Below are 23,793 nucleotides of genomic sequence, written 5' to 3' on the forward strand. Positions count from 1 at the left end.
TGTGTGTGTGTACCGTGGTTATTGCACAGGTGCACTAGTATAGTGTGTACGTGTCATGGTTATTCTGTAATAAAAAACAAAAAATAGGGAAACGCACTTCACATGTTGTTTCCTCCTGTTTCCACTCTGTATGCTAAACTAAGCTAAGCTAACCAATTTCTGGCCATAGCTTTAAGGGAATAGTTTGACATTTGGGGAAATACACATAGCCTACTCACTTTCTGGCAGACAGTTAGATATGAAATTTTGTACAGATCGAATATTTCTACGTTAAATAAGTGGAAAGGTAGGAGCCGGTTAGCTTAGTACAAGATTGGAAGCTGCTTCTAGTATTTATGCTAGGTTGAGCTAATTGGTTGCCACCTGTAGCTTAGCTTCATATAGCTAGACGTCAAATAAGTGTAATTCCCAAAATGTTGAACTATTTAATTATCAAAATGTGATATAAGTTGTTATGGTTATTACTGAGTGTTTAGATGAGATAACCGGCTTTAGCCTTATATTTCACATGCAGATATGAGAGTGAACTTTTGAGTAAATTAGTGAACTTTGAAGCTTCATTAAATGCTAATTGAGTCCCCCTCCTCTTTACATGTAACACAGAGACATGAGAGTGGTATTGATCTCTTGATGTAACTCTCAGCAAGAAAGTGAATTAATATATTTTGCAAAAGGTCAAATTATTCCTTTAATATTGAATTTATCAGGCTTGTATATTTGGACACAATCTTCTACAGTTTGTAATAGGTCAATCAAGATTTAAAGAGATCATACGCAGGGTTCAAAATTAACCATTTTTAGACAAATTATTAATGAATGTTCAATGTTACCGGCTACTCACAGTTTTTTCGGCAGGCCGAATGAAGCAAATCTACCAGCCACTTGCATATTATACCAGCATTTGGCTGGTCTATGGTGCTAATGTTGAACCCTGACTATAACAACCTGATAGGCAACTAAATGGATTCAGAATCCTGTGTTGCCTTTGTGTGTGTGTGTGTGTGTGTGTGTGTGTGTGTGTGTGTGTGTGTGTGTGTGTGTGTGTGTGTGTGTGAGTGAGTGTGTGTGTGCATGTGTGTCATATTATCTCTAACCCACCTTAAACTGCTGTCAGATAGACATCATTGTCTCTGAAGCAACAACATCGCTCTACTCAACGGTGAAGCAGTGACACGTACTGTAAGTAGTTTTTATTTTTTATCTGATTTAACAGCAGACATACTTTATATTGTTGAATTACACATATTTTCTATGTAAAAAAACTAAAAGATGATAGAGTAGGTGCAAAGACTAGGCCTGGGAAAAACGTTTATTGAAAACCTGCATTACGGTGTTAAAAGTGTGTTTTACATTTTTATATCAATAATCCTCACAGATATACTCACAGAATTGAGTCTGTAAACCTACAATAATTTATGATATGTATATTTGTTGTTATCTTTTGCGTTTAAGCAAATAATCTCAAGTTTAAATGGGTGTTTTTGTATTTCCATTGCTCTGTCCAAGCTGTAAAACATAATAAAAATGTGTGTGCACTATAGCCGGGATAAGGCCTTGTTGCGTTGGCTTACAAAAGTAGAGATTACATGTGGAAAAATATAAATAGCTGCTTTCATTGTGCCTTGTACGGTGCCTTGGAATAGAAAACCAAAAATGGGTAAAGAGGTCTGTGTGTGTCTTTTATCGCTTGTAACTTTTCTTGAAATTACTGGATGTATTTTTGGTCCTGGACTGAAGCGTATCTGCAAAATATCCCAGCCACAGTCTAACGACATTGGCCCAGACAAAGTTTTTTTTTTTTTTAAATGTGCTTGTTAATTCACAGTTTAAGTGTAAGACTGTTTACAAAAAATGTGAACATTATATTTAGTTTCAGGTTAAACCACAATTGACACAACAGCCTCATTATAATACGTTTTCACTGACAGCTTGCTTTGTGTGTGTTTTTTACAGACAGAAATTAAACAACTGTTGAGGTACTTCTGTTATTTATTGTCAGTAAGCTATAAGAGAGTATCTAGAGAGGATTTGCAATTTTTTACTGGGATTTCAAATCTCAACAGGCTCATTTTGGTTTGGAATCATAACAAAGAAATACATGCAAAAACCATTTATTTGAATAACAATTGTTTACATTGATGCAGGAAGATACGCTTCAGGTCGGGGCATTTCAGCCCCTGATCTGATATGCGGATGAGCCTGTAATCCAAGTCTGCCCACGTCTTTACTTGTTTTTAAATCATCACCAATGCAAAGGGCAGTTTGGGGAAAATCACTTCATGTATGAGGGTTTAAATGACTCATTATCTGTTGAAAGATGCTTACGCAGTCTCAAACGCTGATGTATGTATGGCGGAATGTTCTGAGTTACATAACAACAAGCTGACTTCCTGATAGCACAACCAAAATAATCATGACCTAAAATAACTTTAATAGCTGAATAGTTATCATGGGAATGCTGTTGATTCAATTTCAGCAATGAAATCGACAGAAAACAGCTTTTAGAAGTTAAAGAAGCAACTAAAATCACTGACCTGACTGGGTAAAAGAGTTTTTATTTCTCTGCACTGATTGAGCTGCTGAGTTTTGATGCTATGGGGGGGAAGGGGGGGCTTTGAGTTTTGTGTTTTTACTCACTTTATAAGTTACCTCTTACTCCTACTTGATCCTTTCAGCGTGACATTAACGTCAACATGCTTTTTTAGATGTTTGAGTGTCATGTTGTAGTAATTACAGAAACCCAGTGTAGACATACAGTATTTTCTGTAGTGTAACTAATTTAATGGGGTTAATGATCCTGTACATAAATACACATGTGTATTTCGGCTCACACATTCTTGAAATTTCCTCTAGTGACTTCAGCAAGTACACATTTGACTTTATCCAATGTTTTATTGTTTAGGACAAAATAGCTACAAAACTAACAACATTCTCTTTAGCCTCAACTGTACTTTGTGTTGAGTGCTAATTGGGTCATTCCTGTTATGCAGCATTACTGTCTACATCTCTTACATTCCACCGTGTTAGACTTTGTTATAAAGAAAATTGGTCCAATCAAAGTATTTCAACATGTTTTCAACATATTTGATATAATTATAAAAGTTTTGTTTATGTGTAAAAGGTTAGCTAGCTAAATCCCTGGATTAACCAGATTGCTGGACTACTTACAGAGCTAAAGCTAAGTTAGCTCAAATTTTCAGCCCTGATCTTTAGACCAATACTAAGGATTATTATTTGAGTGCCTGATATTGGCCAATAGGTTTTCCTGACAGTTAATCAATTCTTACAGAGACAAAAAAAACATGAACAAAAATTATTTTTTATTCTGACAGTTATGAGCCCTACATTTTTGATGCATAACAGGACTGAGTCAATTACTAAATGTTAGCATGCTACACACTAAACTGGCATTGTTGATATTATACCTGCTAAACATCAGCATGTTACAATTGTGAAAGTGAGCATGTTAGCATGATGATGTTAGCTTTAGCTCAAAACACAGCTGTACCAAAGGACAGTCTCCCATGGCTGCTAGCATGGCCGCTGATTTTAGTCTTGTCATACTTTAAGGAAGCCTACATTTGGTAACTTTTACTTGTCTGTGCTTATAGTTATGTTTACTGAGTATAATTGTGAATGCTAGGCACCCCAATGTTTGGCTCACAATATTTTACTGGGTAAGAAAGTTGTAGGCCTGAACTTTTGTTGTTCTTCATTATTAGGCTCAATCAGAATGAACTCTTTAGCTCTTGTGTTTGGTTTTACTTAGTTCTTCACGCTTCTCAAAACCTCTTCATCAATGACATCAAGACTGATCAACCTGGACCTGGACCTGACCTATAAATTATATTAAATACATCATGTCAGAAAAGGGTCACCCTGTCTTCTCTGAGTGAAAACAAACACTCAGCCTTGCAGATTTTGACGTGTGTCAATGACTATATGTCCTTGGCTTGTTGAAAGCAGAGTGACTTAGGAATTTTACTGCTTACTGGCACTCAATCATTCTGCAACACCTTTTTTTACATTACATTCAAGCTAGTTTCTGTCTCTTAAAGTATCTTTTGATGAAAACAGTTGCAGGCTCAGTATAAGGACAGGACACAATGCTGTGGGTTCAAAGCTGTCGTATATGTCACCTCTTCTCTCTTCATCTTTTGCTTTTGTGGTTCATACCTCACAGAGAAGCCATGAGAATCATATTTCGAAAAGAACTCGAGCTGAGCAAAGACCTGAATGTTGTCATAGTTGGAAGTTGTTATGTCTCATTAGAAAACTGTCAGTGTTTAAGTGAGTTTGGTCGTGTCCTGAATTACAGCACTGCATCTTGTCATGGTGCCTTAGGAAGGTTTCTTTGTTTATCAAGTTTACTTCAAGTTTATTTCAGTTTAGGTTTGTTCAAGTAATATTGTTGAAGTAGGTACAAAATTTGGAAATATGTCACTGCTGTCAATCTTGCTTTGTGCTTACTGGGAATATGAATAAAAGAAACAACATGGATAACAGAGTAAAGGGAATTATTTACATCGATATATAGTCTATATTTGTAGTTTCAACAGAAAATCCATGATGTACAGGAAATTAGGGTTGCAAGTAAGTATTTGATTGTTTTTATTATTGAATTTTGTTGTGAATTAATTGTTTAGTTCAGACAATAGTTGAAAAAGCCAGGTCACAGTCCAGGAACAAAACCTGATGTCTTCACATTGATTGTTTTGTCCTAACAACAGTCTACAACTGAGTGATATTGGATTTATAATCATTAAAAAAACAAAAAAACAAAACAGAAACAAGCAAGTGATGACATTGTAGAAGTTGCAACCAGCAAATATTGGCTTTATAAATGACCTAAACGACTAATCGACCATCAATATAGTTCATCTTGAGTTCATTTAAATAGTCCATTTTTAGTCACTAATTCATTAAACAACAAACTGCAGTAATTTGAACCATACAAAAAGGTGCAGGTGTAGTTTATGAAGCATTCTTATGATGTCACAGCTTGTCTTTCGACGTTTGAGCTCTCCATCTGTCCACATAGTCTGGTCTGGAGGTCTTTGTTGTGGTGGGTTTTCTGTCTTGTGGCAACGGTGTTTTTCTGCTTGGCTGTCCACTGTGGATGTGGGCACGTGTGTCGCCAGGAAGCTGAGGTTTTTACTCACTTAATTTTTTTTTCTTTCTACGAATTTAAATTGTGTTACAACGCAAGGTGTTAATCTAAAAAAAGTAATTTGACTCGTATAGATGTACACATGTCAAACTCTTCAGGTTTCATTAAATAAATGCGAGTGTGAGCTTTTGCGTTCATATATATAGTTAGCACTCAGACGTACATATGTATATATATATATATATATATATATATATATATATATATATATATATATATACACATATCAGTTATGCAGCAATGCCCCCCATATATATATATATATATGACTTATACAAATGACTACTTAAACAACAACTCCATTAACAAAATCTTAAATTAAGTTAAATAGTTGATTGATTTTCTGTAACTATTCAAGTATACTACTAATTATTTCAGCAACATAGGGAAAATCTTAGACCTGTAACTTCAATAAAGATGAAAACCATCCAAATCAACACACTTTCCATTCACACCTAAACCGGAAACTGATGGAGATTAAATCTATCACGTCAAAGTTATCATAAGTGACTGATAAGTTTCCAACACACTGCGATGGAAATGGTTTAAGCTTTAACCTGTTTCTCTTATTTCTTTTTAGTTTATCTCAATCCTCATTACAAGCACTTCTACATATCCAGATGATCTCGTCCCTGTGTGGTGTGACGTGAGTGCTGACGCATTGTGGCCTCGGTCAATTTTTGTTTCAAACATATTTTCACCTGCACATGATCCTGCTAAACTACAGACAAAACCTGCCTAATTTTAATCTTATCTTTATGTCTTCAGACACATCTACCGAAGCTCTCAATCAGAATCCTATCAGACACATCACATTGCAGTTGTTGTAACGTAGGAGTGGGGTCAATTTTCCCTTTACAGTTTTCTTCCCACAAAGGAAAACTTACAAACTTGAGTCTCTAAAGCAAAAGGAATTATCTAGAATAAAAAAGCACCTGTCTAACGGAAGAACAAGAGGCTGGTAAAAGGAGGCTTTGAGGGCGGAGTGCAACTTCCTGTTGTGGCTTTTGTCACCAGTTTGTTAGTCTGCAAGCTTTATGCAGTCACAACCTGTGGATGCTTACCTCTTGCTAAATATCTCATCCAGACATAAGGCACACCACAGAGCTTAAAGTCCTGAAAAAACTAACTTTCTCTTTGTGAGTAACAGAAGAGAAGAGGAGGAGGTGAGGTTCTCATGATGATGTCTCTGTTGCTTTTTGTAAAAACTTGTAGCATCAAAAGTTGTCCATTTTCAAATAGTGTTTCCACAGATTTTTGTGATTTGGTAAATTAGAAATTAGGGTTGCTTGAGCAAACAGTGGAGGCAAAGTAAGGACTAAAAAGTTTAAAGGTCACACGCTGTGAGTGTACTAGTCCCACATTGGGCTTTTGAATTAGCATTTTCCTAAAAACACTCAGCCTTTTTTTTTCAATGCATGGCATTGCTTTAATGTTTTCCCTTTCTTTCTGATAAGGTAATTTCCTCTATCTACACCAAGGACTCCAAGTTCAAAGTCCAGCCTACCTCTCCCAAGTCTCACCATGTCCATCGACCCGGCGGCTGACCTGCCTTTCTTCTACGGCTTTATCAGTCGCTCAGAAGCCGAGCAGCATCTGAAACTTGCCGGGATGGCCGACGGGATCTTCTTGCTGCGACAGTGTCTCCGCAGTCTGGGAGGCTACGTCCTGTCTGTTGTGTGGAACCTGGAGTTTCATCATTACTCCATAGAGAGGCAGCTTAACGGGACTTTCTGCATCACAGGAGGGAAGCCTCACTGTGGGCCTGCAGAGCTCTGTGAGTTTTACAGCAAAGACCCTGATGGGCTGGTGTGCACCCTGAAGAAACCCTGTCACCGTTCCCCGGAAACACCGATACGTCCCGGCGTCTTCGACAACCTGAGAGAAAACATGCTGAGGGAGTACGTGAAGCAGAACTGGAACTTGGAGGTGAGGCTCTACTGAGGCTTGTGGGTAATGTGGAACAGTTACCTTTAATGGCCTCTAGTTTGTTGACTCCAAAAGTGAACGAGTTCCTACTTTTCAAGAAGTTAAAATAAATTGTAGTATAATCAAATATGTAAATGCAAGAGATAAGTGAATTAGGGACAATTAGCATTTAGTAATTAAAGGGTCCAATGGTGAGATGTAACAAATTAAATTTACTCAAATACGGTATTTATGAACTATTTTGAGGTACATGTACTTTACTTGAGTACATACATTTGTATGTAGCTCCATGTGTATTCCCTACTACATTACAGAGGGAAACCTTTTACTCTTTACGCCATTCATTTGACAGATACACTTAGTTAAAATTTATAATAAACTTACAAAATACAACATATTGATACAGATTAAACAATCATTTACCTTGTCATGTTTAAAATACCAATGTGCTGTTAGCTGTGCACCAAAGAGACGTTTTCCCTCACCATTTTCACAAAGTTTATATTTCTAATAACTGCTTCCAATGACAATTGAGAAGTTAACAAGAGATCAAATAATTCAACATTTCACAGTTTCTAAAAGTTATAAGTATAAAAAAAAGTGTAGCTGAATTCAATTTTTTCTTCTTCCCTCTTGTATTAATCCTCTTGTATTAATCCTCTTACAACCACTCAGATTTATCTGGTGACTCTTTGGAGGGGCCCAAACCCGAGGTTGGAAACCACCGGTCTAGACTACCTGTCCTGTAAATAAAGAAGTTAAAACTAGCTCAAACTTGACTAGCTACAACAGAGAAATGCTTTTACATTGCTGCATCGGTTATAACAATCTAATAACATCATAGGGAGATTTTACTGCAGACTGACGTTTACTTTTTATATAAGTATATTTGACTGATAATTGTTTGTCAGAAGTTGGATTTTAAATGTAGGAATTATACTTTTAATTTTTCTTCAACTGGTCAGTTAACACAAATTTCTTTCTCCACAGTAATATATAATTTCCTTTCAGTTAACGGTTTTTATTGGAACTACTTTCAAGTACATAAAAGGTTCCTAAGGACTATTTACATTGTGTTATCTGAGTTTTCTGGAAGGATATGTTGCAGATTAATTTAAATGTGTATGTGATCATATGACAGCAGCTGTCCCACACATTGAGGATTTAAGACAAACAAATTTCCCAAAGCCTAAATCAAAACTGCCCAAAGCCTTGAAACGTGCCGGCATCAATGACCCCTTACAGAGAAAACAGTCCCACTTACTGAAATATTTTGAAATACACACACACACACACACACACACAAAATAAGCAGAAAATCCATGTGATTTTGGAAATAGCACATTTTCATTTGTTTAGTGTATTTGTTTACAGGCCCTCTGAAGTCCGACATTAATCCAAAATCCTGTAGTTTTATAATTAGTCTTCTGCTGCAGACAGTCACACACTGAGACCAGTAGCCTTTTATCACTGGTGTGCTTCAGCAAAATAGCCAAACTGGCTCCAGATGTATGTTGGCTCAACAGGGACCAGGACACTCTTGTAAAAGAGATTTTTAATCTCGAGGAATTAAATATCTGGTTAAATAAAGGTTTGAATGAATGAATGAATGAAAAGGAGCCAGAAATGTCATAATGACCCTCTCTCTCAGCAGTATTGGAAACTGGCAGTACATGTAACCAAGTACTATACTTTAGTACACTTTTGTGACACTATTTCCTCTCACTTTCTACTTCTACTTCATATATTTCAAATGGAAATGTTGTACTTTTTGCTCCACTACATTCATAGGACAGATATAATGTAGGTACATTGTACATTTTGTACACTACAAAATGTAGCACATGAGAAACATAAAACATATTAAACACAATTCACTGAACAAGATTAAACCAATGGTTTCCAACTGGTTTCCAACTTATCAACTTATTAATCATGACCCTTCTTGTTTATTTTGTGACCCACTGGAGAATGGCTGACCCCTAAATTGGAAACCAAACTAACTGGACCAAACTACTTCACATCATATAAAGTAGTTATACATAGCTGCATATAAACCAGCTACAACAGTAAAAATGCGCTTCATGCATTAATGCGTCAGTATTAGTGATCTGAGACTCATTTATCACATTATATCAGTCAAAGGAGCCATTTCTCTGCATGTACAGTACTTACTTTAAGTACAATTTGCTAGTAATGGCCTACTTTTAGATTTTTAAGAGTGCTGTATTAATATCTCGGCAGTATATCAGGTGTCCAATGGCAAACCCTTTTACAGACATTGCTTGACTTTGTGTCTCAATGTGGGAATTCCGCATGTCTATTTTTTCTGCTCAGGGAGAGGCGATGGAGCAGGCCATCATCAGTCAAGCTCCTCAGCTAGAGAAACTGATCGCCACCACGGCCCATGAGAAGATGCCCTGGTTTCATGGTAAAATCACCCGGCAGGAAAGTGAGAGGAGGCTTTACTCTGGCGCACAACCGGATGGAAAGTTTCTGTAAGTTGCTCATGGTAATGTTTAGCACCTCTTGGCTTTTTATTTGTCAACGAAAGGTCAAAGATCTTCATGCAGGTTTTAAGCAACACTGTTTTGTTTTTTTTCTTAGAGTGAGAGACAGAGAGGAGTCAGGTACTTTTGCTCTCTCCATGGTGTACGGGAAAACAGTGTACCACTACCAGATACTCCAAGATAAATCAGGGAAATACTCAATGCCAGAGGGAACAAAGTTTGACACAATCTGGCAGGTCTGTCACACCTCATTTATTATCTAATGTGTGATAATGTTACAGCTGAAGACATTTTCAGAATTAAAATGTAGTGTTATCTTAATCTCTCCAGCTGGTTGAGTACCTAAAGATGAAAGCTGATGGGCTGGTGACTATTCTTGGGGAGGCGTGCATTAACGGAAAAACGGTTGGAAGTAGGTCTACTGAACATCTTATTTCCTTTTCTCAGTCATTGCAACATTGTGTAATATCTGCAAAACTCGCTGAGTTTCCAGTTCATATTTTTGGGTAATTTATAACATACATCCTTGTTCATACTACTGAAATTGTTGACATAAGCATATCTAATCTGCTTTGTAACATTTCAGAGACACCCAGTCTTCCTGCAACAGTGAGTAGTGACAACATCCTGCACTATTTAAGTCAGCACATGTTTCTCTATCTGAGATAAATTATTTTGATGGAATGTTTCGCTTTCAGAGACGGCCCGGCACAAATGGATACACACCGCCACCTCGAGGTCAGTTACCTGAAGTACAACCATCTGAAAACCACTTAACCTACACATACAGTTATACTGCAACATTACTGTAGACATACATGTTTAGCTGCTCTGTTATATGCACTTGCAGCAAAATAAGTTTGAGGGAATCTGTATATAACCAACAACACATACCACAGATTGTATAGCAAGTTTGCAATGCCAGTCCCTATGGGCCTTTAAAATAAAAAATAAAAAAACTGAATAAAGAAGAATAAACAAAACTGTCCAAAACACAAGAAGTGATACAATCAGTAGTATAAGAAGTATTCCAACCAATACTGATACAAAAGTGTAAAATACTTGACAAGTAAAAGTCCTGCATTCAAAAGTAAAAGTATATAAGTGTTATCAGAAAAATTTTCTTAAAGTAAAAGTACATAATATTACAGTAGGCCTATTTCAATATTAAATTATTATTAGTATGGTTGCATTTATTTATCAGCGGGTGGAGGGAAAGTTAATATAGTGTTGGGTAGTTTAATTTGTAACAATGCACCATATTTTGTATACTGAGCATGTTCTTTGTGTGAAAAAAATCTTAATCTGAAAAATAACTAGTAACTTTGGCCTGTCAGATAAATGTAGTGAAAAAGTACAACATTTGCCACTAAAATGTGGCACAGTAGATGTATTAAATGACATGTTGCTATTTGGATGCTTTTATAGGCCTTAGTGGTCCCCTAATACAATATCTGAAGTCTCTTTCCTGAAATTAAGCCTTTGTGCAGAGTTACAGCCACGAGAGCCGGTCCCACAATGTGTCCTTGACCAACTGCCACTTTGCTTGTTTGAAAGCCAGGATGGCTCTCATTCATGGGTGGGCCAAATTCTCTGGACTGGCAGAGAAGAGAAAGGGGAGGTAATTGTGCCCCTTATGACCTCATAAAGGGCATCATCGGTCAAGCTCCTTAGCCACTGGGGGCTGTAGGCAGGCTGGGGGGAAGTCATAACATTGTTAAAAAACCTCATAAAGTGAAATTTTTATACCATGGGACCTTTAACTAACAAAAAATGGAAATGCTCAAGTTAAGGTACCATAAAAATGTACTTTCCACCACTGCTTGCTATCCTTTTATAGTTACTTATTGCCGCAGCATTTCCAAACTCACTTAATCACACACACTTTTGAAAGCAGTGTTTCCAAGAAAACAATATAAATAGTTAAAATAATTTAAAAAGACACCACAGCTGTTTATGATGTACAGCATGTAAAAACCTTTCAACAATTGGAATCTCACTGTGTGGTTTGCACTTTTAGCACCGTTAGACGGGCCTAAAAACCGTGAGGCTCTGCCGATGGACTCCAGTGTATTCAACCCGTACCACAACCCGAATGAAGTGAGGAAGTTCAACATCCAGAGGACTCAGCTGCTGATAGATGATGAATTTGAGCTCGGCTCTGGGAACTTTGGCTGTGTCAAAAAAGGAACTCTCAAGACTGATTTGTGAGGACTTAAACATTATCAAACGACAACTATATAAAAGTTTCACTACTGGACCCAGTGCCCATCCAGATGCCACATGGTTTTGCAAGTACATGTATACCATCTGTAAAGTTTAGACACCCATCTAAAATGTTAAGTTTTTCTTATCTCAGGGGCCAGGTCGATGTGGCCATTAAAGTGCTGAAGAGTGACAACGAGAAGCTGGTGCAGGAGGAGATGATGAGGGAGGCAGAGATCATGCACCAGCTGAGCAACCCCTTCATCGTCCGCATGCTGGGACTGTGTAAGGCTGAGAATCTGATGCTGGTCATGGAGATGGCCTCTGCCGGACCTCTCAACAAGTTCCTCTCCACCAATAAGTAAGTGAAGCATAGGCATATTATAATTTAGCAATACACATTATCAGTATCAGTTGCTCCATGTAATTTATAACATACCGGTACTTGGAAGGGAAAGTACCCTATACTGCAATTCAAGTCTATTTTTATGTAACCCCAAATCACAATCTTTAGTAGTTGTATTTAGCATGTGATCCCTTAAAACATAGTGGTATCTACTTTTGACCTCTCTCTGGACATTACTTTAAATAATTAGGAGTTCAAAAAGTTTAAGTGTTGAAAGTATCCAGTATTTCCCCCAAAACATTTTCTACACAAGAAGTTCTATCTCTTTAATTGACTACTCAGATGTATGCACCACAAGGTATTGAACAGATCACATGCAACACCCACTTATCCTCAGACCCTTGATTTCAATGAGAAAAAAATTCCATTTCTAAAAGCAAAAATACAACCATGTTTTTCATCACCTTCTGATTTTTGTGAAGATCAGTATTTTTGTCCCCACAGGGATACTGTTACCGTGGAGAACATTGTCAATCTGATGCATCAGGTGTCAATGGGAATGAAGTATCTGGAGGAAAAGAACTTTGTGCACAGAGACTTAGCAGCTCGTAACGTCCTGCTGGTCGACCAACAGTACGCCAAAATCAGTGACTTTGGGCTCTCCAAGGCCCTCGGAGCAGATGACAACTATTACAAGGTGCATATCATCAGATTGTTGCGCTGCAAGACAAAGTGACACAACTGTTGAACCACTAAAAGATGGAAGCGAAGAGATTCCTAGCATTGCAGCTAACACAAACAGACAGTGTTTTCTGGGAATCACTGAGCTCCCCGTAAAGGTGTTACTGGCTTTGTTGAAACTAAAGTAAACACTTAATTAATTTCCTTTTTACTGGTTTACTGACGTACATCTGGAGGGAGTGTCGGGATCAGAAAGTCCCAGAAATCCCCGACTCCAAGGAAATAATATACAACTGAACACTAGACTGTAGAATTAAACAAGACTTTCATTGTTTGATAAATATTCACCCTACACTGATTTACTTTTTCTTGGCAACCCCACCCGTCCCTCAATGTCCACAACCACCAATGTACTGTATGTCACCAATGTGACATACAGTACATGAACTCGCGTCCCTATTAAGTGAAACAATATAGGACTCATTCACAAAAAAGAAAGGAGACAACAATTTTAAGCGCTGTTGTTGTGCAGATTTACAGATACACATTGAACTAATTAATATAACTGTTGATCAAATTAGGAATGCTAATTAGCTTACATTTTTCTAATTTCTTTATTTACATGTAGTGATGTCAATATATATGGCTTTTTTCTTCTAATATATTCTATTCTATTCTATTCTATTCTTTCTATTTAAAATGTAGCTAAAGTTAACGTCATGTGGAGAAAAGTTTAAAGTTAAAAAATTAAATGAACACATTTTGCAGAACCATTTGCCCATCTTTTAAGCACCCTGGGGTCCATTACCCTTTAAGTACCCTTACAGCATGTTGGCTTTAAATATCAATGCTAATATAGGCAACCTTTAATTGACTTGCTGTTTGTTGTCATGTTGTGTACATGTTGTGCTGTACAGGCTCGTACTGCAGGTAAATGGCCTCTAAAGTGGTATGCTCCAGAATGTATAAACTTCCACAAATTCTCCAGTAAAAGTGACGTGTGGAGTTTTGGTATTACCATGTGGGAGGCCTTTTCCTACGGAGGGAAACCTTACAAGGTAACACGTGTGTATGCAGAGCATCATCTAAGTCATCTATCCACGTTTCAGTTATAATAGTACATATTAACTTGAATTACAGCTCTTTTTGTGTCCTAATTTTATCTAGAAAATGAAAGGACCAGAGGTGATGCGCTTCATTGACAGTGGGAACCGCATGGAGTGTCCGCCAGCATGTCCAGAGCGAATGTATACAGTGATGAAGGAATGCTGGACATACAAGTAAGAAACTGACACTAGTTTGTTAAGTTTTATTGGATATTTATGGGGATCCCGATCTCTTGAAATGCGTACTCTCTGTTTTTATGAGTTTGGAACAAACAATAAATTAAGAAAGAGGTGTAGGCTAACATTGATCCTGGTGGGACACCTTTATGAATCAAAGGACTTGATTTGAAAACAACCTGAACACTACCATAGAAATTTGATTCAAACCACCAATGGAAGGCAGTTTATTTAACAAAATATTATGATCAACAGAAAAAGTATTGGGCTTGCCAACCCCAACAGCTGTTGCAGCAGTTGTTGTACTATGACCAGGTTAGTTGGGATCAACGGAAGTACATTTCCAAGATAATTACCTGATGTCCATTCCACTCTATGTCTATTGTCATTTTCACACTCTATTCACTTTGGGAAACAACAACAAACTTTGAACTAGCAAGCTGAAAAAAATGGCAAGTTGGAATGGTTGTAAGGTCTTTCTTGGAATATGTTTATGTCTCTGTAACCGTCTCTGCATCTTTACAGAAGAGGATTAGGGCCACTGGTGAAAAACGTATGTGAGTTCTGACTTTATTCACAGAATTATGAGATTAAAGGCAGAATTCTGAGAATAAAGTCAGAATTTACATACATTTTTCCCCAGATGCCCTTATCCTCTTCCGTAGCATCTGCAGCTTAGCGCCACTCAAGATGGTTGTGATTGGTTTAAAGAAATGCAAACAACCGGAGCATTTTTCCTCCTATCCCAGAATGTATGTGTGGTGTAGCCAGACCTTACTCCACAGCGCTGTGGCGATCGTTGTGGCAATGCAAGAATATGACCGTGTGAAAAGCCTGACTGCTGTGGCTGAATGATATTATTTTCCTCAGTGAGAAAAAAAAGACAATGCACCATTTAATGTATTTCAGCTTCTATCAGCATCAGACAGCCCTGTGACATTAAAATATCTTGTTGAATTGCTTTCCTTTAATCACAACCTTTCAAATGGCTGTTTTACCGGCCCCTCCTCTCTCACCAGGCATGAGGACCGTCCTGACTTCAAGAAGGTTTCTGAGTCCATGCAGTCTTACCATTACTCCATATCGAACAAGGCCAAGCTTGAGGGAGCCGCCGCCGCCGCCGCCGCTGAGCCTATCTAGTAGACAGAAACAAGGCACATTCTGTCCTAGTGCTGCACAAAGCATCCTTTCAACTGGCCAACAAAAAACTAAAACAAAGAGCTTTTTATAAACGGTGCACACTGACCAGCTTCGACTACAGTACCGATACAGCTTAACAGGCCTCAGTGACAATAAATGGCCATTTGTAAATTGGACTTCAGTGTGTCGGCCATATAAGGAGCATCTCTGTCCGTCTGTCTGTCTGTTGGGATTTGAATGTTAAATATTGACGTCATTGTATTGATGAACAAACTAATTTTATATTCTGCTATGTTGGAGTATAATGGGATTATATGGTAGACTACATTGACAAGTTGAATTTTCCCTGTATCTTTTCATGCAAAATAAACTATAAGTAGAAAGAAACTGATAGAACTGTACACTTTAAAATCATTCTATTAACGTTCCTGTAAAGTCAGTGATTGAAGGTAAGATAGAAGGTAGGTCTACTTCAGCACAAAGTTCCCTTGTAACCTGCAGTTTATGAGTGGAGTTCATAGTCATCTAAGCCTGTTACGGGCATTGTTTTCGGGAGATACCATGGAGTGAAAACAATAGACCGCATTTAATATAATCATCAATTCATCTTACTGCTAACTTACAGAAAGATGGCCAGGATGTTTCAAAACTTTATTAAGCATGTAGCAGAAAAATATGGGGACTATTATCATAGAAACCTGCTATAATAGCCATACATCTGGAACATCTGTATTGGAAAAGCTCAAGGCAGATTCCATGCAGTCTTGCCTTTAATATTATCCCAAAAACATGGAAATAGTAGAGTAGAGTAGTCATGCATGATTTTTTTTGTATAGTAGCCTACTAAATAAATAAATAATCCATATAAATAAAATGGGCAGTATGTGTTGAAATAGATATACATCTTGTATTATTGAAACGACCTGAAAGCAGATATTTCCGTTGGTTTTCCTGTCAGCAGTTGAAACATGATGTATTGTGGTTTAGGTTGTTCAGGTTGCCCCCACCATAGGGCCCGGTCACATTGTTTCAAAGGAAGTACGGAGCTGCCAGGCAACAACTGATGAGCACGCGACACCGGAAGCTGGTGGATTAGTCTTCAAATTAATGGCGTACCGTTTTTACAGAATAAACCATTTGGCCTTCACATGCCATGCTGCACTAATGGGCAGTGATGGAATCTCAAATCCATGGATTATTAACATCACAATTGTAAATACCACAATTGAAAAATGCGCCAACATAAGTTAAAATTCTGCATTAAGCAGTAAAGTGTACTCAAGTAATGAAATACTGAAAAAAAAAAGAATAGAATGTCTCCTAAAACGATATGATAGGCCTACCATAAGATTTAACTTGACTTCGTTACATATGGTATAACATATATGGTGTGAAGAAACATTTGTGAAGAAGACACATCTGTGCTTGATCGCATTACTTATTTTAGGTTTAGTGCTTACAAATGACTGGGGTTGAATGCCGCATTACATTACATTGGTCAAATGGATACATTATTTTGAAGGTTCTGACCGGAAGTTGCTATCCGCGTTTCTAACTCAACTCTTAACAGGGTATAATGTTACTTTTCGTTTTGTAGGGAGGAGTCAGACGTTATTTTCTTTATTAAAGTGACATGTTTATTGAATTAACAGTAATTATACAACATGTATCGCACCACGTATCCATTATGTAGTATATGCAGGTTGTAGACGTAAAGCTTTTGATCGGTAACGAGATAATTTTTGGTTAAAAAAAAAGATCGAAGGAAACTGACGGAACAGGAAGGCGGAACAAGTAAGTTCATGAAAGTGGCTTTCAACTGTGCAATTTCGTCACCGTTTGATCATCCATCTGAGATAATGAATGTTTTACACGGTTTTTATGTAAGATTGAATGATGATTGAGAATAAATAATGAGGGTTTGTCCGGGCTTGTTTCTGTTTTAGCTGTTTTAGAAAGCAACAAGTCCGACCGAGTTAGCTGCTCGCTTCACGAATAAACTTCGTACAGTCGTCATGTGCCCTGCTGTTTAATCTCCGGCTTTTATCCCTTTCAGCTGTGCTTAAACGACACAGAGTCCACATTATCATGAAGATGAGATATTACGAAAGAGGTGTAAATAAACGCCCTGTTATATTAGATGCAGACGGTTTGACTTGGTTTAGCTACCGCTACTTTTATTGTCATTCCGCAGGTTCTTGGTTTCACGGCGGAATTAACGTTAGCTATAGTGCCTGAAATAGGAAATGACTCATGTTCCCTATAAGCAGATGTTTTATCTTTAATGCAAGCTGCTGTCACTGTTGATACTTTTTGGGCTACCGGAGTTGAGACTAAAGGGGAATTCAGGTTGACATGAATGCATTTGGCCTCCTCACTTTTCTCGCCATTAAGTGGTAGATTATACAATAATAATACATGTACTGATAATAATTAACTCTCACATGTATATGTTCTTATGCCATAACTGCATGGCTTCATCTTAACATGATCTCCCTCTTCTATGCCACCTCTCAAGATTATTAAGATTTATATTTTCCTTAGAAGGTGAGTGAGGGGTTTATTATCTCTGTAGGCAACTGGAACCCAGCTATTGGGTCATTTCCCAGCCAGCTCTGATGTAATGCATGTTTAAAAAGATTACTTGATTAGTAGATCAAGAGAACTATTTCTATAATGATTTAAGTCATTTTAAAGTTTGTATGCCAAGTAATAACTAGTCCAAGCTTCTTAATAGTGAGGATTTGCTGCTTTTGTTTAGGTTTTGGACTCTTGGAAATTGTTATAGGCAGTTGTCTCTATTTCCTGACATTTAATAAACCAAATGATTACTCCAAAGAATAACCATAAGAGTAATCAATAAGGGAAAAAAATGTTAGTTGCAGCCATAGGTTGTAATATTTTGTAAAATATTAGGAATAAATTGTACCCTAAAACACCCTTGACAGGAAGTATGCGCTTAATGAAAATGTACATCTATTATTCAAACTCTGTCCCTTTCTTTCTTTCTTTCTTTCTCTTCCCTCCTTTAATCATATGCAGGATCACAACCTGAGTCGAAACAAATACCAAAAGACAGTCCAAGACAAAAAATCGACGCTGGTTGTTTACACAACCTTTTGACTGCTTTCATTTCAGTACATAATCCACCTGACCAATTCAACAGTACATAATCCACCTGACCCATTCAAACAAATCCTCCCGGTGCCACATGCAACCATGTCCATGGCCCTGAAACAAGTCTTCAACAAAGACAGGACATTCCGGCCCAAGCGCAAGTTTGAGCCCGGGACGCAGCGCTTCGACCTGCACAAGAAGGCCCAGGCATCTCTGAATGCGGGGCTAGACCTGAAGCAGGCCGTGCAGCTGCCCCATGGCGAGGGCCTTAACGACTGGGTGGCTGTCCACGTGGTCGACTTCTTTAACCGCATCAACCTCATCTATGGCACCATTAGCGACTCCTGCACCGATCAAACTTGCCCCGTCATGTCCGGTGGGCCCAAATACGAATACCGCTGGCAGGACGAGCACAAATACAAGAAGCCGACGGCACTGTCGGCCCCCAAATACATGAGCCTGCTCATGGATTGGATTGAGGTACAAATCAACAATGAGAACATCTTCCCCACCAACGTTGGTAAGTGTTGAGTTTTGCTCCAGATGGTGTGTTAAGACTTTGGTTCCTTAAACTCTCTATTCTGTGATCCAGAATTAGGTCACATACTTTTTTTAGTTGTGGATGTCTTCTAAAAGAAAGGAACTGTGTCGTAGCTGTCAACATCGAGAGATCCTACTCTAAAGGATCTCTAGGGTTGGTTCAAGTCTCTGAGTCAGGTACTTAACTCTGCTTGTGCAAACCAAGCCACCACCCATTCATAGACAATGTCCACAGATTCCCAACGTCACAAGTAGGGTAGTGACCAGCCATTACATTTATTATCATTTGAGCTATAGCAAATTATTATCTGCCCCATAAAAAGGCACAAATTAAGAATCTGTGCAAACGGTCAATCCCCCAGTGGTGTTCAACTAATAATGATTCAGATTCTCACAGTTAAGATGTCACTCATGTGGCTCCCAACCTGGGTGTCAGGTCCCTATTTACTAGGAAGGAAATATTTATGCTACACAAATGTGTCTCTAATGCTTTTTGTCCTGTAAAATACTTAATTGTTTAGATTTTGGGCAACTGAAAAAAATATCGCAACAAAACAAAATGTTTTTTTGAACTGGTCATAACTGGTAGACATACATCATGGAACAGAGATTTTTTTTTTTTTTTTAGAAAATAAGAGACAGATAACATTCTGCAGAATATAGGCATTTTAAATATGAAGCCACTGTTTTTTATTCTTCTTTTTATTCTTCAAATAACCCAAAAATGTTTTAGATTAAATTGGCAAGGCCACATTTATTAGATGACCTACAGTGTTGCACTTTGCAAACACAAGCAGTTAATCTTCTGCTGCTGTGGAATTCTCCGTTTCTTATTATCTCAGTCTGTATCTCTGTACATGTGTGCATGCCCTGTGCTGCTCGGCATCTGACTAACTACAGAAACATCCTAGCAATGGATTTAAAAAAAAATTGGTCACACAATGTACAGGAGGCTATGAATAGAAATGACCTAACGTGTGTGTCCTCTGGAATGTTATTGAATTAGGTGAATTAGTCAAAGCAAAACGACATACTAAATTAATCACTTGGTGCAAGCAGAGGCTTATCCCCCAGACCAAGTTGTGTTGATTTTCCATTCACGCGTGACGTGATACTGGCTGGGTCTTTTTTAACATGCTGGTATCCAACCTGAGGGACTCCAGAGGACATAGAAACAAATCGAAAGAGGATCTCAGTTAAAATAATCAGTAACCGTTGCATTTAATACAGCAGTATTTCAAATGTGTTCCTTTCTATGAAGCACATGGCACTAGGTCATCTGGGATTGACTGTGGCGTTCTCCCATCTCCATCTGTTTGACTCGCAGGTACTCCCTTCCCTAAGACCTTCATGCAGGTGGCTAAGAAGATTTTGTCTCGTCTGTTCCGGGTGTTTGTCCACGTCTACATCCACCACTTTGACCGCGTGAGCCAGATGGGGGCCGAGGCTCACGTCAATACCTGCTACAAGCATTTCTATTACTTTGTTACAGAGTTCAACCTCACGGACCATAAAGAGCTGGAGCCTCTGGTGAGTCAAAGAAGGGATAGGATCTAACACGGAGCTAGCTAAATACAAAAATAAATAAGATTATGTTCTGTAATAATGGAATTGAATACACTCAACAACACATTAGTTAAACAGTGCTGTAATTATTTGGAGCAGGCATTTTCAGAAACCAATAAAAGGTGTTAAATCTTTCTTTTTTTTGAAATAGCAGTGTCAGACACAAAAAGTAATAACCTATAACTGTATGACACCTATCAGTATATGCAAAGTCACATAAAATTATCAAACTGAGGTACAAAAGATCCAGATTCGGGATTTTGGGCTTGTTTGGATATTTAAGTGTTCCAAACTTTTATAACTGTATTGCCTTATTATTTTCCTTTTATATAAATACATAACATACAAATAGGATCGCTAGTATTTGTGTTTTTTAAAGAATTGCAACCAAGATACTGCACTTAGCGGTACATTTAACAGTTGATAAATAAACTTGTCTGCACACCCTCGTGGACAAATTATGTAAACGAGGCACTGTTTCTAAATTACTTTAAACATATCTTACTTAAAGCTATAGTGCGTAGCTTCTGTCACCCCCATGATTAATTCAAAGCAATGACAACAAAACTATCAGCATGTCCACATGATACAAGCCTCGAATATAACAGACGTTCATAATTATAAAAAGTTATGCACTAAACACATCAAACACATCTTATTACTTATCGGATGACACATATACCGACAGTGATATATTCCCGATAGATAGTCAAGTAATAGTTAAACTGTGTCCTGTATTTAGTGATAATTTTGGGGATTCACAACTAGATTAGAACAATTAGAACATTTCCTCTCATGATATACAGTATATATGTGTGTGTGTGTGTGTGTGTGTGTGTGTGTGTGTGTGTGTGTGTGTGTGTATATATGAGTACTGTAATCAAAACAAACACAGTACTTGTTACCCATGCATGAGCATACAAGAGCCCTGTAGGACTCAAATTTAACAGGATTTGCAATCGACAATCATTTTTGCAACAGGATGCTGCCACCATTTGTAATTATATACAATATAATAACAATATACAATAATTATAATTTGTTTGTTTTATGTAAGCAGTAAAACGTGCATAAATCATTTATGTCCAACAGGGCCCTGGCTCGAAACCTTGCAAATTTATAGTGTCACTTTCCCTAGGTTTTAGTTCACAATTTTAAGTTCACAAAACTTATTTTCTCACAATTTATTTTTAACAGAATGTACTGCAGACAAATGACTGAAAGATATTCCTTTATTTTTATAAATTGGGCAAAACAGCATATCTCTTTATCAAAACTGCAATTGAAATTGTATTACCTTTTAATTAACAATTAAACGAATAATCAGTTTTTAAACAAATCCCACATAAAAATAACTACAACAAATAGAAACTTAAATGTCTTCAAATAAATAAACAAAGACGTAGTGACTTCTGAAGTCAAACAAGTGAAATCAAAAGGAGATAACGTTCTTGGCCGTTTAAAAACTGCAGGGAGACTTTTTTTTTTTTTTAATCTCAACTAGTTGTAATCTTTACACATTTATATTGATTTTTAACCGATTCAGGATTCAATATTACATCCCTACTTGAAAGACAATCAGTCATGCTGAATTACTGCACCTCCCCTTATTGATGTAATGTCATTGTCTGTTGAATGTTGATTGATTGATTGATTGATTGATTGATTGATGACCCCTCCACCCACTTGGGAGAGACTGTATGTTCTGTGTGTGTTCAACATGTCTCATGCCGTAACAAAGGCCTGTGTGACTGAAAGCTTAGATGATAAACTGGATGTTTGCAACTATTGTGCAGATATCTTGACCTTGCAATTTATTTTAATATCCGGTAACTTCTGAAATTTTGCGGTAGCTTTTGAAATTTCCTCACAGCTTCAACTAGGGCTGCATGATATGAGGTAATTATCTAATTGCGATTATTTTGACTGATATTGTGATTGCGTGATTGTGATTCACGATATTCAAGGGCATGATCATTTTTGTATCATTCTTATTTTCATTGAAAAATCTAAAAACTAAAAATGATTTATAGTGTGATTTTGTTTGCGAGAATCTTGTACTGATTTGTTTCTTTAGTCTGTAGGATACAATTTGTAGGCTGGGATGTTTCTACAGCATCACCAATACTTCATTCAGAATGGTTTGACATATATTTTGCCTTTTAACAAATACGGGGGGCCCCACCTGGGATATCACGTGCGATTTTGATAAAATTGCGATTAATTGTGCAGCCCTAGCTCCATCAACAGTAGATAAAAATAGTTTGTTGTGGTCTCTATCTGTTGCAGAAAGAAATGACCTCTCGAATGTGTCACTGAGGGAGCATGACTGACCTGTGGACACGCCGGACCAACACATCCGTCCATTCAGAAGACTGCAGAACAAAAAGAACAAACAAATTAACAAGAGTCTATTTTTATATTTAAGTACTGTAATCTATTTTAGCCACATACTGTAGGTTTTAACCTTGTCAGATGAGGTGTTCTGTTCTCTTTTTTTTTTAAACATTTTTATCAGAGCACAGTATTAAGAGATGTATGTTTGTGTTGATGCTTTTCTATTTTTATTTGAATCTCAATCATTCCAGGATGCTTTTTGGCTTTCTGTCTGTCTTAAATTAGCATTCCTACTGTAAATCTATAAAATCAATTTTGTTACATTAAATGATTCTTTACTCATACAATTGGAATTTGAAAATTGGTATTTAAATTGATTAAGCCTAACCTAATTCATGTCCCAGATGTTTCATGTCCCAGATGTTTATGTTTTTCTGAGTTGTTTTACCACTCACATCTGAACAATCATTGCAGTAATTAAGTGTTTTTTCAGGCAGAGAAAGTATTGTGTACAAAAGTTAAAATGAGAAAAATAAAGTTTCTGAGACAGTTCTGTACATTTTGAAGATCATTTCAGACATTTAAATAAAGAAGGGGCTTGGTATTATTTTATATAAAGGTTATACACAATAATAAATTAATTAATAATACAGTAATGGCCTGTTGGCGTCTCAGACATGAAGTCTGTGTCAGAGCCCACTTTGGGCCTTAGGCAACAAGGCAGGTTATCAGATGTCAAACCTGCAGGTGTTTATTGCAGATACTTGGCAGCTGAAGGTTACTCGAGACTGGAACCTCACATGCCAAAACTGCTGGCAGCACATTTAACCGACTGAGTTTAAAACTGTCCACTGGGTGGCATCAGACACCTAAACCTGTCTGTATTGAGGAGTAGAAGCGTAATCCTACAGTTTAATGTTGTAGCCTTTATGCAATCTGCCTGATGTCCCAGTTATTGTCATGAAGAGG

General features: G+C 37.4%; 2 protein-coding genes across 6 annotated transcripts; both read left to right on the plus strand.

Annotated features, from left to right (window-relative positions):
* Positions 1–1,101: 1,101 nt before the first annotated feature.
* Positions 1,102–15,655, plus strand: LOC117950978 (tyrosine-protein kinase ZAP-70). Of its 3 annotated transcripts, none has more exons than XM_034882438.1 (13): positions 1,102–1,179; positions 6,628–7,099; positions 9,437–9,597; positions 9,707–9,845; positions 9,940–10,021; positions 10,196–10,218; positions 10,308–10,347; positions 11,630–11,816; positions 11,969–12,175; positions 12,665–12,857; positions 13,759–13,899; positions 14,009–14,121; positions 15,144–15,655. In XM_034882438.1, the coding sequence occupies exons 2-13, from the start codon at positions 6,695–6,697 to the stop codon at positions 15,262–15,264; spliced, it is 1,812 nt and encodes a 603-aa protein (XP_034738329.1). In that variant the 5' UTR covers positions 1,102–1,179; positions 6,628–6,694; the 3' UTR covers positions 15,265–15,655. The 3 variants fall into 3 exon arrangements, with proteins under 3 accessions (XP_034738329.1, XP_034738331.1, XP_034738330.1); XM_034882440.1 differs by having other exon boundaries at positions 1,103–1,179; positions 6,652–7,099; XM_034882439.1 differs by lacking the exon at positions 1,102–1,179 and adding an exon at positions 6,210–6,336.
* Positions 15,656–16,800: 1,145 nt separating this feature from the next.
* mob3a (MOB kinase activator 3A) lies at positions 16,801–22,988 on the plus strand. 3 transcript variants are annotated; one of them, XM_034882442.1, is made up of 4 exons: positions 16,801–17,058; positions 18,307–18,901; positions 20,249–20,451; positions 22,777–22,988. In XM_034882442.1, the coding sequence occupies exons 2-4, from the start codon at positions 18,484–18,486 to the stop codon at positions 22,804–22,806; spliced, it is 651 nt and encodes a 216-aa protein (XP_034738333.1). In that variant the 5' UTR covers positions 16,801–17,058; positions 18,307–18,483; the 3' UTR covers positions 22,807–22,988. The 3 variants fall into 3 exon arrangements, with proteins under 3 accessions (XP_034738333.1, XP_034738335.1, XP_034738334.1); XM_034882444.1 differs by having other exon boundaries at positions 16,818–17,058; positions 18,431–18,901; XM_034882443.1 differs by lacking the exon at positions 16,801–17,058 and adding an exon at positions 17,705–17,811.
* Positions 22,989–23,793: the final 805 nt, after the last annotated feature.

This window comes from Etheostoma cragini, chromosome 9 (genome assembly GCF_013103735.1).
Source record: "Etheostoma cragini isolate CJK2018 chromosome 9, CSU_Ecrag_1.0, whole genome shotgun sequence".
In the NCBI taxonomy this organism is placed as follows: domain Eukaryota; kingdom Metazoa; phylum Chordata; class Actinopteri; order Perciformes; family Percidae; genus Etheostoma; species Etheostoma cragini.

Excerpts from the sequence above, each read along its gene's own strand:
- LOC117950978 (XM_034882438.1), top strand. The coding sequence starts at position 6,695 with ATGTCCATCGACCCGGCGGCTGACCTGCCTTTCTTCTACGGCTTTATC. Across the intron at positions 9,846-9,939 it reads AGTTTGACACAATCTGGCAG|CTGGTTGAGTACCTAAAGAT; the intron begins GTCTGTCACACC and ends TAATCTCTCCAG. Across the intron at positions 10,219-10,307 it reads CACCCAGTCTTCCTGCAACA|AGACGGCCCGGCACAAATGG; the intron begins GTGAGTAGTGAC and ends TTTCGCTTTCAG.
- mob3a (XM_034882442.1), top strand. The coding sequence starts at position 18,484 with ATGTCCATGGCCCTGAAACAAGTCTTCAACAAAGACAGGACATTCCGG. Across the intron at positions 18,902-20,248 it reads CATCTTCCCCACCAACGTTG|GTACTCCCTTCCCTAAGACC; the intron begins GTAAGTGTTGAG and ends TTTGACTCGCAG. Across the intron at positions 20,452-22,776 it reads ATAAAGAGCTGGAGCCTCTG|AAAGAAATGACCTCTCGAAT; the intron begins GTGAGTCAAAGA and ends TATCTGTTGCAG.